Below are 14,247 nucleotides of genomic sequence, written 5' to 3' on the forward strand. Positions count from 1 at the left end.
AACAAAGGGGATACAGATGAATGTCCATGTTGTATCTGTGTATTCATAATGGTTAGGATAGATATATAGTTGCATTCTCTTAATGAATAGAATGATTTGTTGTAATGGTGTTTGTAAATAGGATATCAAGTCCGCATCTTGTATAGCAATTAACCACTAGGAAGAATGTATGCAATGTGTTAATTATTGAAACTGTCCTACTGATTTGGTTTGAAACTGTCTCATTGCTATTTGTTTCTCAATAAAATTATGGGGAAAATAAATAAATAAAATGACCTGAAAACATCACCAAAAAAAAAAAAAGTGTCTTCCTTCATGGGAAATGGCTGAGTCATATGCTGTATAGTGAATGACTTAGCTCAATCCTATGAAGAAAGTATTTGGGATCTTGAAAATTATGAGTTTAGTATGTAAATTGTCTCATTCAGTCATCAGTAGGAATGAGGTGATTTACATATCTGCTCATTCAGTCATCATACTATTTGTTCAGTCTTCCAAGTGAACCAATGCTATGAGCGGTAGCTCTCAGTCAATATACTATCCTAAGCCCTGTTTTTAAATTCAATTTCTGAAATTGATTTATAATAGACTTAAATTCAGTGAGCATCTGAATAGTTTCTCTTATTACAGTTGGTGGCCTGTTCACTTTGACAAAATGTCCTGGGTTTCCCTGACATCTGAAAATGACCGTAAAGGTGGCCAGTTCTCACGCAGGACAGTGTCAAGTTCATCTATGAACAAGTCCCAAACCAAGTGATGCCCACAAGGCAGCTGCCACAAGCCGGGCTGCCCTCTCAGAGGACACTGGCATCTGTTCGGAGTTCTGAGGGATTCTCGCCGTGCCAGCTTCGTCAGCATCCCAGTGTTGCTGTTATGGTTGTATGCATTAGTCATGTATACTCTTGGCAAGCACTGATAGCCAAAGGGTAATGAATTATTTTTGAATTTATAGGACATTTACCACATGGAACCAAGCAGGGAAAGACAGTGCATTAAATCAATTCCTATGGATTTTTTTTTAAAATTTAGAATAGGTGAAATTCTCCACGGCCTGTCCTGCAAGCCCCTACTGAATATATTATGTTAAATGAGTGCTGTGGCCAAACTTTTATTCTCTTTTTTCAGCAACTCTTCTTATACATTTCACAGAAGGAAGTAATCTTAATTGCAGGTCTCTATGTCAGCATGGCCATCTCATTATCTTGCATTACTGTATTAGCTAAAAAGTGAGTTGCTCACATAAGGGTAAAGATTATCCTGTTGAGAACCTAAGATAGAACGAAGGGAGTACAAAGGGCTGTGAGTTGATTGTTGGTGCACTCTTCCTCTTGGTTATTCATTTTTCACATGCACTCTTATACATAAGTTGAAATTCCTGATATCTACATTTATTTCCACCAAGTAAGATACAGTTGTCTGTGCTAAAGTTATTGCCCTTTCCTTTAAGATAGGCTAATCTCTGAGCTAATCCATAGTTCCAACTGCTATTGTATCTCTCCAAAATAAGTATATATATTTTTATTCAGTATTATGAGAAACTGCCAGAATCTCTTCCAAGGTATCTGCATGATTTCACATCCCCTCCCATAACAAGTGAGAGTTTTAGCTGCTTCATGTCCTCACCGACGTTGTCTTGTCCTCCAGTATACTATAACCTAAAGATAGTGAAATGTTCATTTTACTAGCTATGCATGTCTTCAGAACAAGGATGAATTAAAAAGCAATTATTACAACAGCAGTTTCCACTAGACAGTCTGCCAGAGCTCAACCCTCCTTGAGTGCCTTGTTGTATTTCTCTGATGTACCGTGTGGAGAAATGGAGCCGAGAGGCATGTGGAGAGTAGAAATTGATGAGAGTTAACTGTTGGAGATAAAGCCCACACTCCACAGCCTACTGCCTAGATTCTTATATGAAAATCTGTTTGATGAAGTGAAATCTGCAATGCTACTTTTTCTTTTTTTTTTTTTTTTTTGTCTTCTGACAGGTGCTGTCCGCTTTTAAGGATATACAAAAGGAGGTAAGGTTAAACTTTGATTCTCTACATTTCCTAGCCTTGTCACCTTCCTGGAACCCATTTTTATTCCCTAATGACATGGTTAGTGAACCAAGTCTTATCTTTATTTATTTAGTGATTTTCTCTCCAAAAGTGCCATTGACATATCTGTCCAGACAACTAAAGCAAAAATAAGCCTAATAATTCCTTTGAAGAACTTTGATGATCCATAAAGAAAACTGCATTTACTATAGCTTCTCTCAGGAGCATGTTTTCAAGAAATGCTGAGGAATGACCAAGTAGAAGGGAATACACAAGTAATATTATAAAATGCCTTATTAGGTAAATATGTTTATTAAACACAGGAAAGTACCAGCTAAAGGGGTACCAGCTTTGAGGGTAAACAGAAGCATGCTCTTTCTCCACTCTTGCTCTGTGTAGGTGAGGGTGATCAGACATTCAAATAATATAGTCAAGCATACACCACACTGCAGGTCTTCCAAAGATGCTGAGGTCTCTTTGTTGTGGTACTGGGGACTGAACCCAAAGCCTTCCTACCAAGCAATATCCCTGTGCCTTTTATTCTTTTGTTCTCAGGTCGGGTCCTCCTAAGTCACTGAGCTGCTAATACTGAGCTCAAACTTGCATTCCTCCTTCCTTAGCTTCCCAGAGTAGTACAGGCGTGCACCGCCACACTTGGCTCCCCCAAGCTGTTGTATTGGCTTGCTCAGGGTCCTACTAAGCCCACTATTGCATTTTTTCTGCTTTCTGCTACAGTGGAGAGCAATAGACTCTCTCTTTCTCTGCAGAATCACTAATGAGAGACTATTTCCACAGGCTATAAAAATAGAAAAGGACAAGACCACACAGATACCATCATAAAACCACAAGCAGGAAACTTCTGTTCATATTTCTTAGCTTTTGTTCCCCTGAATATGGATACAATTTCATTAAAACTAGAATCTAAGTATAACATTAGCCTCCTGGGGTCACAACAAGTCTGAGCTGCATAGTGAGACCCTGTGCCAAATACATAACATAATAATAATAATAATAATAATAATAATAATAATAATAATAACAACAACAACAACAACAATAATAATAACCTCCTACAATTTGGGAAAATCAGCTCTCTTCCTAGCTGGGCAGGGATAATGGACAAAGCGATGGCGCAGGCACTGGAAACCAGCTTTCTCGCTTTCACCACTGAAATCACTTTTTTTTCCTCGGTGCGGTACTGGGGATTGAACTCAGGACCCCGCACGTGCCAGGCGAGCGCTTATTCAACTGAGCTATCTCCCCACCCCTGAGATCACTCTTGACCTCAGAATGTTTCTACGTTCCAATCTGCTGTGTCACTGTGTTCTGTGAGAGCATCTGGGACTCAGGAAAATCCCAGCAGCCTCTGTCTCCCCCTGTCTGGAGGTAAAAGCGGTGCCGTGCCGGGCAGAGATCAGAAGCCTGCTGCTTTCACCCGAGCTTTTCCTCTGATCAGGATGCCTCCGCGTCACCAGAAATTGGTCTCCTTAGGCCATAGTCTCCTCCGGAAGGACTGAGCTACTGGAAGGAGGCCGCCTGTCCACAGAGTCTCGTGTGTGCTGACTCCAAGCCACCGTCTCACGTGAGCACAGGCAGCCTCACATCAGCAGCGACTCACTCTGAAGTGAGTGACAAGGACCCTTACAAAGTTCCTTCAGAAGTAGTTCAAGGGGATCCCCCTGCAGAGACTGCTAGACACTCTGAGGAAGTGGAAAAAGGCCCAAAAAGTCACACAGCAAGGCCGGGCAGACTGGCAGCGTGAGTGTGTTCTGTGAGCAGTTAAGGATGCAAGTAATGAGCTACGTGGCCGCCACCCTGCAGGTCCACAGCTTGCTCTTGTATCACTTCATCACACAGCATGCACGAGCGCAGCCACGGGCAGAGCGTTGTCTGCCGTGTTTGCTTTGAGAGATTGAAAGACTACACACACCCTGCTTTTGGGCAATAGAGAAATCAGTTCCATCCCCAAGAAGCCTGTATTTCTCTAAGACATCTCTACACCTGCTGAGTCTATAGCTGGTATATTCTGACTTCTGAAATCAGTCTGTTGGGTTTCTGACTCATTGAATTCTCTATAATTTCAGCTGCAGGAAGATGCTCGGATTCGAGGTAAAAATAACTATATATATGGTTTGGATAATGAATTGAAGAGGGAATGAGAAGGAACTGGTCTCAAAGTCTCATCTTAGGGCCTTCCCTTGGGCTTAAATCTGGGCTCCAGGTCACTTTATTCCCCCTTCAATCAAGGTGGGCACTGGCTGTCCTTCAAGCCTCCACCAACTCCCACTGGGGGTGGTGAATGTGCAGTACACAGCCACAGCTGCCTGCCTACAGCCCCGAAAGCTCTGAAAAGTTCGCCACCACTGCCAGCCCTGCCACCCCAGGTACAGAGTGTCCTCCTCCTGCAGGCTGTTAGAGTGCCGCGGGCTGGGTAGTACAGCAACCTGCTTTCTCTCCAAGTCTGGTCAATCGCCTCCACTCCAGAATGAGAAAGTGTGATCTGGCCGAATCTGCCGTGAGAACTAGGAGACCTTTCTCGTGCTGGATCCCTCAGAGCAGGGGCCAAGGCTCAGGCTTCCCTCCGCTTTGAAGGGTGCTCTTTATCCAGGAAACAGGATTTCCAAAGAGGTCTCTGGAGGGCCTTGGGAACATATGCCTGACCGCCTAGCTGTGGAAATGTGGATTTATTATCTAGTCGCTGCTGTTTCTCTGCATCCTGAAAGGTGGGGAAGGAAGGTCAGATTTAGGGGAGTGAGGAGGATTAGTTTTATTATATCCTTCTATACAAAAAAAAGAGAAGGTAAGAAATGAGAAAGTGTAACTGGTTCCAATGGCAGTGCCCTCAGACCGAGGCAGCGCCAGCTCTCAACAGCCCGTCTTGACTGACCAGAACTCCAGGGACTATGGCTCACTGGGCTTCCCAGATGCCTTGTGCCACGTTCTGCAGCCACTTCTCTGACACAAGTCTGGCCCCTCCTACTTTCACTTGCTAACTTGAAATGAGGTATGAGCTGAGAAACTGGGGGGATATTTCCACGCCCCATAACAGAGTGCTTCCTTCCTGTGTCCGCCTCAGGGATGAGCAACTGTTGTGTATCACCCATCTCATCTGCACCCAGAACCGGGTAAGTGCCTAATCTGACAGTTTCTAAGGGAAACAACCTGCGCCTGGATGTGGGTGTGGTGGCCAGGAATGCAGCTGGCTCTGGACCCCAACCCTTCAGAGGACTGTCCATCCAGTCCGCACTCTGCCACAGGACAAGGCTGGTCTCCGTCACCCTCAGCCTAAGGTGCATGGCCAAGCTACTAAAGAAGAGAGAGAGAATTAGTGTCATAGAAAAACCATAAATACAATTCAAAAATGGTTGGGATACCAATGCCCCAACACTGAGAGAGGTCAGCTTATTTTCCACAGAGCAAGGAGAGAAAATATCAGGCTACCATACCAGAGATTTAATTAAGATTAGATTTAGTTAGAATGACCTACAATAGTGATAGTGGAGAAACAGAGCTAAGTAGTCAAGAAAACTGGCAACATCATGCTTTAGAGATATTTAAAGATGCATACATTTTTATTTTTATTTCTTTTTTATTTTATTTTTGTCATAATTTTATTGAGAAACAAATGGCAATGAGATAGTTTCTAAACCAATTAGTAGGATAGTTTCAATAACTAATACATTGTATAGTGTTGTCTTCTTAGTGGTTATTTATAGTACAAAATGCAGACATGATATCCTGTCCAAACACTATTAGTACAAATTTTTCTATTCATTGAATTAAGAGAATGCAGCTGTATATCTATCCTAACTATTTTGAATATACAGACACAAAATGGTCCTTCATTTGTATCCCCTTTTTTGTTTAGCATTTTTAAAAAATTAGTTTAAAATGTTTCAGGTATGGTCCTGCCTGAACCAAGAAATGGAGAAAGTGAACTCCCTAAATCTCTTTTGAACAGCATTTGCTTCTGTCTCAGAGAGCTGGCCTTTGCCAAATAGAACCACGCCTTTTGAGATCACTGATTGTGTCTCAGCCTGCTCAGTGCTGAAACTATGAGGGACAATTGGCAAGTCTCCTCATACTTACATAAATTCTGAATGTATTTGTACATTCTAAACCTTAGTGGGTCGGCCAGATAGCTCAGTGGATTAAAGAGCCTGCAAGCAGGCACAGGGACCGGGTGTTCGATCCTCAAGCCTGCTGTGCTGGCCCCGCCCCCATGGCACACTGAGACAGTGAATGAGACTGGGCATGGTGGTACGCCGGTAATCTCAGCACTTGGGAGGCTGTAAACAGGAGAATCACTACAAGTCTGATCTAGTAGTGAGACCCTGAACACCCTGCAGACCCTTCCCTAAAATAAAAAAAATAAAAATAAAAATAAATAAACTTTAGCATGAAGAGCACCTTTGATTGGTCAAAATCCTTTGGAATCTACAATTTTATTTAAGCTCACTATTCCTATGAGATAAGCAGGAGGAATTTTCCAGATGACACCTTAAGCTCACGCAGTTACCACACTTAATCTCCTAACGCCCAGCAAGAGCTTTTCCTGTGGCCCGTGACCACCACGGATCTCAATTCCCAGTCAGTGATGTCCGCTCTGGCTGGAAAGTGACAACAAATCTGTAAGGACGTGAAGGCCAGAGACAGGGAGGCTGGGAGAGGATCTTTCTTCCCTGTACATGCACAACCGCCTCTTTTTTCCTCAGAACTAATGTATTTTTATTTTTGAAAATTTGGGCAGGTACTTGGTATGTTCATTTATAATTTTAAACTTAATCAAAGCAGGAAATATCAATAAAAGTGAGTTTCAGAACGGGCTAGTGGGAGTCAGAATAATCCACACATTGCACATTCGTTCTTCCACAGTAGTTCTTTCGAGTACAAGATTGAGGCCTGAGACATTATCGAGAACATTTCTAGCACAAAACTTTCCCCTTGGTGAGCCCACAGAAAGTAGCTGCGTAACTAACTCACTGTCGAGTGCATGTCTGTATTTTACTCCTTTACCTTTCCCTCCTTGCTCCTTCCCCGTTACAGGTTTTCTTTGAATTTTTTCTTGTTCTTTTTGCCTGATTACCGTTTAGAATTTGTTATTGGCATAATAACTGCGCATACTCACAAGGCATAGTGTGATGCTCAGTGTACACCATCTCTTGTTGGGCGCAGGAGCACAAGGCCTCCAGATTTCTCCACAACCTCAAAGGTGAAGTCGCAGTTCAGCACTGGGGACCAGCCATCGGGAACCAATTTCCACAACCTTAGGACACAACTCTCCGGCCAGTCAGCTTACTATCCTGGACCCTAACTCTAGCGTCAAGGAAGAAAGAACTCCTCTGCTTCTGCCAGGTGACCTGCCTCTTCCCAAATGATCTTTCCTGCAAACTCTCCCCCACTGCCCCTCGGACTGTAGCCCGTAGCCCAAGCTCAGGGATCCTTATCCCACCACAGCAGAGCAGCATCACCCGAAGCAGGAGCGACGGGGTGAGGAGGGTAGGAAGGTGAGGCCGGGCTCAGATCAGGTTCTTTTGGTCTCTCTAATTGAGACAAAGAATTGCACAGAGTGTATCGGATGTGGGTGGTTCTGTGTAAGGACTGTTTAGGAGTTAGGAAACAACCACAAGGGGGCAAACAGATTGAAAGATGGCGACTTTAAAAAGGTGAACCCAGAGCTGGGGAGATAGCTCAGTGGTCCAAGCACCTGCCTGGCAAGCACAAGGATCTGGGTTCGATCCCCAGCATGATCCTGGTGGTACACGCCTATAATCCCAGCACTGGGGAGGCTGAAAACAGGAGGATCACTACGAGTCTGAGCTGCGTAATTAAACCTTGTATCAAATGCATTAAATAAATAAATAAATAAACTTACTTTACTTTCAGGACTTAATTCAATATCAAGTCAAATATAAGCGTAAAGACTCCTTTATTGGGGTCCTCAGTGGTACCGCATATGTGACAGGCCTTGTCCTAACCCCTTTAACTTTCCTGTTCCTTAGAATCATGTAACACCTAGCTCCACCCTGGAGAAGCGGACAGTCTCAGATACCAGCACTCTAAATGATCCTCTCTAGGACTTGTTGGGAATTCTTTCCAGACAGGGTTTAACCTCTAGGTGATCAAGAAAATTGGCTTCATCTTTGTGAGGTTTAGTACAAGACTCATCCTGTTTCCTATATAAATAAACACAAAATAGTCCAATATTCTGGAAACAGGGTTATGTCTTTCTAAAAGAACACACACGTTCACAAAACTTCAGTCATCATTCAAAACCCAGTTTTAGCTCAGACACTGAGACAGAAAGCTGTCTTTGGCATTAGCATACTGTGAAGAGCAATAGTAGGACACCGAAGGTCCAGAAGGGGGCGCTGTTCAGAAAGGACCTGGCCAGGGACGGAGCTCAGTGGCACAAGCACTTGCCAGCAAGCACAAGGTCCTGAGTTCAGTTACCAAGGGGAGAATAGAGGATGTGATCTAGTCAGTACACCTCTTCCCTCAGCTTGTGTTGGGTGCTTTGGGCGGGGGCACAAGGGTAGAAGCACGGTGCAAGGATTGCTTTTACCTTCAGTGCCACATGCCTCACAAGCTACCTAGCAGGGAGGAAAACAAATTTCTTATTTTTCCCCCATCCATGCGACAACTAGGGCTCAGCTAATTGCCTGCAAAGGAGAAACTATTGGAGAAACATCATCACTGAGCCAAGGAAAGGCCGTGGTGTGCACAAGCAGAGACACCAGTGTCTATGGCTGCAGCTGGGAACATGGAAATCAGATGAGACCCCAAAACACCCCAGTTGCCAAGCAGAGAACCAAGCAAATAAACAACTGTGGAAATAAATGTGACCTGAAAAAATTTTCCTCTTGCTTTCTCTTGGGTCTGGTGGAATGTAGTAATAGACCTGCATTTGGCTCACAGAATGGCACCGTGTGCTGAGAAGACCTGGATTATAAGATTATAAACTCATTCTGACTTTTTGTCTGTTATTATTTGTGTGATTCTCTCCTCCTCCTCCCCCTCCTCCTCCTCCTCCTCCTCCTCCTCCTGGACACAGATTGTCATACATGTGGGGTGCTTAGGTCTCCTTTCGTTTCTAATAGGCTGTGGCCTCAGTGCTCCTTTCCGGCCTGATCATCTTGCCCCTGTGGAAAGTCCACTGAATGTACAAGCCATAGGAAGGGCCACTTGGAATACCTGTCAAGGGTAGTGACATTTGTAACTGTGAACACATATTACATGGCAAGAAAGGTAATTGCTATTGTCTAAGCAAAATCTGAACCAGTAAGCAGAACGCATTAACTAAACAGCATAAAACTGAACCCCAGGACTGAGAATATGCCACATCACCAGTAAAATAATAAACAAAGTACATGTAGACAGAAAGTAAGTTTTAAGAAATCTTGGGCCTGTGAGACAGCTCAGTGGACTAAGCGCCTGCTCAGGCAAGCTCAGGGACCGGGGCTCCATCCTCAGAATCACAGGCCATGCCAGCCCCACCGCAGGCATGCTGAGCCAGCCACGGAGACCGGGCGTGGTGGCGTGTGCCCGCAATCCCAGCACTGGGGAGGCAGAAAACAGGAGGATCACTACAAGTCTGAGTTGTGTAGAGAGACCCTGTACCAAATACATTAAAAAAGAAAAAAATTTTCATCTTATTAGATGTTTCATGACTTGGCAGTTGTTAAAATACAAATTTTAACTTATTAAAATTTTATGAAATTGATAATTTTTCCATAATAAAGAGATCATAAATATTTAGTGGTACTAAACACAAAAGCTAGAAAGGATGCTCTCTTTTCATGCTAATTCAACAGCATTAAAAATGCTGTCACTATAAAAAAAAAGACCAGCCAAATAGCTCAGCGGGGTTAAAGCACCTGCAAGCAGGCGCAAGAGCCAGGGGTTCAATACCCGGGCCTGCCGTGCTGGCCCCACCCCTGGGGTTGCTGAGGCAGCAATTGAGACTGGGCGTGGTGGTGCACGCTTGAAATCCCAGCTCTTGGGAGGCTGTAAACAGGCAAATCACTATGTGCCCGATCTAGTAGTGAGACCCTGAACATCCTGTAGACCCTTCCCTAAAGTGCAAAAAATAAAAAATAAAAATAAATGCTGTCACTGATTTTTTATTTCTAAAGCTAAGTACAAAATCTCAGACATTTTGTAGAATTTCAGAGAGACAGCAAAATTTACTCAGAATAATGAGGAAAAACTTTTCTCAAAATCAGGATTTCAGTGCAGTTACATTCAAAATTTTACCTCTCAAACTTACACATGCAGGAATGACATCGCATTGTATTAGAAAGCAAGAACCAATTAGTGGACTAGAAGTGCATTCATGAGAAAAGAAAAACTCAGCTGTGACAGATCAAAAAAAAAAATTCCTTTTCATCTCATCATCCTGAAAGTAATATTTAGCAAGACCAAAAAGAACATAAAAGGTATATATGTAGAAAAGAATAAACCTGTGTTTATAGATGATATAATCATCTATGTAGAAAATTTGAAAGGTCAGGTTGAAAATTCAAGCAACTATAAGCAAGTATATCAAGGGTACGGATTATGAGGCTGTCATACAAAATCAACCATTTTCATATGTATCAGTGTAAAAATTGAATTAGAAATTTAGAATGATGTCATACTGACCTTATCAGATACAAAAGATACATTTCTTGTTATAAAGGTCTTGTTTTATCTTGGTCTTAACCATCCAGCAGAAAAGTATAAAAACGAGGTATAAAAAGTAAAGCCATATTAATATGCTGAGCTGTAAAAGGCTCAAGTCAACAACTTCCGACATTGCCAGTCCTGCAGATAACCCACTACTATTATGGACTACTGGACTATATTGGATTATTTTGCTGAATTCACATACCTACAATATTTAAATGGCAATGGAACACCCATCTCTAACAAAATTAAACAAAAAAAAGGGAATACAAAAGAAGGACCATTTTGTATCTGTATGTACAAAATAGGATAGATATACAGCTATTTTCTCTTAATTCAATGAGAAGAAAGATTTGTATTAATAGTGTTTGAACAGGATATCATGTCTGCATCTTATACTATGAATAACCACTAAGAAAATAACAATATGCAATGTATTGATTATTGAAACTGTCCTATTAATCAGGTTTTTAAATTTTTTTCCATAATTTTATTGAGAAACAAATAGCAATGAATGAGACAGTTTCAAACCAAATTGGTAGGACAGTTTCAATAATTAACACATTGCATACATTCTTCCTAGTGGTTAATTGCTGCATAAGATGTGGACATGATATCCTATTTACAAACACCATTAGAACAAATCCCTCTAGGGGTGGGGAGATAGCTCAGTGGAATAAGTGCTTGCCTGGCAAGTGCAAGGTCCTGAGTTCGATCCCTAGTACCACCAAAAAAAAAAAAAAAAAAAAAAAAAAAAGAACAAATCCCTCTATTAAGAGAATGTAACTATATATCTATCCTAACCACTTTGAATACACAGATACAAAATGAACATTCATCTGTATCCCCTTTTTTTGTTAAGTTCCATTATTTGAATATTATAGGTGTGTAAACTCAGCAAAATATTCTAAAAGAGTCCAGTAGCCCATAATAGTATTGGGTCTTCCGCTTCACTGGCAATGTCAGAAATTGTTGACCTGAGTAAAAATATGGAGCACTTCACAAATTTGCGTGTCATCCTCGTGCAGGGGCCATGCTAATCTTCTCTGTATTGTTCCAATTTTAGTTATGTGCTGCCGAAGCGAGCACCTATTAATCAGTTTTGAAATTGTCTCAGTGCTGTTTCTCAATAAAATTAATAAAAAATAGAATGATATCATATATTAGCACTCTCAAAAGAAATACTTGAGCTTAAATCTAATACATTCAAGTTACACAAATAATGAAATAAAAACAACTAAACAAATGGATAGATATTCTAGAAATACCTAATGTTTTGAAAATGTTAGTAAGAGCCATAGAAAGCCGTGGAACCAGTATACAACAGAGCATCCTAGGCTGTCAACAAGAAATGGGCCAGACCTCATGAGGTCATAAACATGATTTTGAAGCAATTTAATGCTCTTGGATTAAGATTACCTGCCTCAAACTGCCCATCCAAGAGCAAAACCTACAGAAACAGACTCACAAAGATCCAGATACTGGAGCTACTACAATGACTTTGATTAATATGTTCAGGAAAATAAATAATAAAATGGAGGTTACACTAATAAAAGGAAGAGGAAAGACATTTAGGTATATATGCAGGACAGTTTGGATAATTGTACTGTCCATCTCTGCTGGTCTTTTGAAAGCAGCAGTTAAATGCTTAAATTTTTTTTCTTTTTATTCTTTTTTATGTATTTTAGTACGGGGTCTACAGGGTCTTACTACACAGCTCGGACTCATAGTGATCCTCCTGTTTTCAGCCTCCCAAGCGCTGGATTACAGATGCACACCACCATGCCCAGTCTCAATCTCCACCTCAGAGTCCCTGGTCCCTGGGCCTGCCTAAGCAAGCACTTTAGTCTGCTGAGCTTTTGGATGGCCCAATTGTTATGTTTTTCTTTTGAATTTCTTACAACTTTTTGTTATTGTTTTGTTTTTAAACCAATCTTACTGGTAATCTGAGAAACCAATTTGAAGACAGCATGTTGAAGACCACTGTTGAGGTCTACTACTTTGTTTCGTGAAATTTTGTATCAGTTCTAATACTTTTTTATCACTATTTTGTATTCTTTAAAAAATAAACAAAAATAAATTATAGAAGTGAAAAATACATAAACCAAAATTAAGAGATCAACAGAATAAAAGGTAAGGCAAGGTAGAACATTAAAATCCTGTGGGAATAAAGTCTAACGTACATTTATAGTCTCAGAGTAGAATAAGACACAACCATATACTTATGTGAAAACCAAGTTAAACAGATAGAAAATCAGGAAATTGAGAGGAAAACATTATGGTGACAAAGGCATCTGAAGAACTGCTACTACCTGTAGGGCAGGAGAAACAGGGGCCACGGGAGGGGTCAGCAGCCCTTGTGCTTGCTGGAGAGGCTCCAGGCGCGGAGCTCGGACTCCTGCACAAGAGTCCGCTCAGAATGGAGGCGTGGAGGCGTCCTGAAGCTGGGAAGATGGGGTTTCCTGCAGCCACTGTATGTCTGAGAGGCCTGAGGAAAGTAGGCCTCCGTCGCTGAGAAAAAACTGGAAAAGTAGTTCCCAGGTTATCACTGGGATGACACAAACAGCAAGCAGCTTCCCTTTAATCCTGAGAGATGCCAGAGGTCATGGAAATACGCTTTCCAGATCCTGCACACCGCCAAGCTGAAGAAGGTTTTGGAGATGAGAAAACAGCTTAATCTCTGGGACCTCCAGGGGGAAAAACACAAAATAAACCATACTTGGCCAAGGTAAGGACACACCCAACGAACTTATCAAAGGATGAATGGACTAAAAAATGTGAGAGGAAAAAATCCTAAAATTTACATGAAACTAGAAAAGACCACAAATAGTCAAAGCAATATTGCACAGGCAGAAAAGGGAAAGTATCATACTTTCTAACCCAAATGGAATGATGGTGGCATAGAAACAAAGAGATGGGTGTGGGAAGTAACTAAATAGTGGCGTATTTGCCTAGCTTGCACAAGCCCTTGGGTTTGATCTCCAGCACTGAAAAAAAAAAAAAAAAAAAAAAAAAAAAAAAAAAAAACAAGGACTAATGGAACAAAACAAATATATCAAGAAAAAAAATCCACGCTATTTATGGTCAGTTGGGTTTTTTGTTTATTTTTTAAATGATTTTTATTGGTACATTTTAGGTATATATGATGATTACATTCATCATAGGGAATTTGTACCTGTGCATGATATAATTTGATTTTTTCCCATTCCCTTACCCGCCCTTTAGCCCTCCTACTTTCCTTATTTACAAAAGCTTTGTTCTAATTTTTTCCTTCATTTCTCCATTATTTACTCTTCCGTTCATTCCTTTTCCACTCTACCTTCCCATCTGAATATTTTCTTCCTATTTCCCAGCACCTATCACACATCTTGGTCCTTATTTACACCTTCAGTTTCTCACACCAGAGAAACAATGCAGTACTTGCACGTATGTGTCCAATTTATTTCACTGAAGAGTATGGTCTCAAGGTGCATTCATTTTCCTAGAAATGTCTCAAGCTTATCTTTCTTTATGGCCAAAGTAGTACTCCATCATGTTAAAAAAA

General features: G+C 41.4%; 1 protein-coding gene and 1 non-coding gene across 3 annotated transcripts in view; one reads left to right on the forward strand and one right to left on the reverse strand.

Moving 5' to 3' along the window:
• Positions 1-8,876, forward strand: part of CUNH12orf54 (chromosome unknown C12orf54 homolog) — a 15,754-nt gene extending 6,878 nt beyond the window's left edge. For both annotated transcript variants that reach the window (XM_023723614.1, XM_023723615.1), the window contains exons 5-9: positions 1,986-2,018; positions 4,121-4,145; positions 5,113-5,161; positions 7,212-7,391; positions 8,684-8,876. In XM_023723614.1, coding sequence (XP_023579382.1) covers positions 1,986-2,018; positions 4,121-4,145; positions 5,113-5,161; positions 7,212-7,350 — 246 coding nt within the window. In that variant the 3' untranslated portion in view covers positions 7,351-7,391; positions 8,684-8,876. The remainder of the gene's footprint in view (positions 1-1,985; positions 2,019-4,120; positions 4,146-5,112; positions 5,162-7,211; positions 7,392-8,683) is intronic.
• Positions 8,877-11,686: 2,810 nt separating this feature from the next.
• On the reverse strand, positions 11,687-11,792 carry LOC111818748. The gene has a single exon (XR_002822663.1). It is a non-coding gene; the product is annotated as a U6 spliceosomal RNA (small nuclear RNA).
• Between the last annotated feature and the right edge of the window lie 2,455 nt (positions 11,793-14,247).

This window comes from Octodon degus, unplaced genomic scaffold (genome assembly GCF_000260255.1).
Source record: "Octodon degus isolate 3935 unplaced genomic scaffold, OctDeg1.0 scaffold00100, whole genome shotgun sequence".
Lineage (NCBI taxonomy): Eukaryota > Metazoa > Chordata > Mammalia > Rodentia > Octodontidae > Octodon > Octodon degus.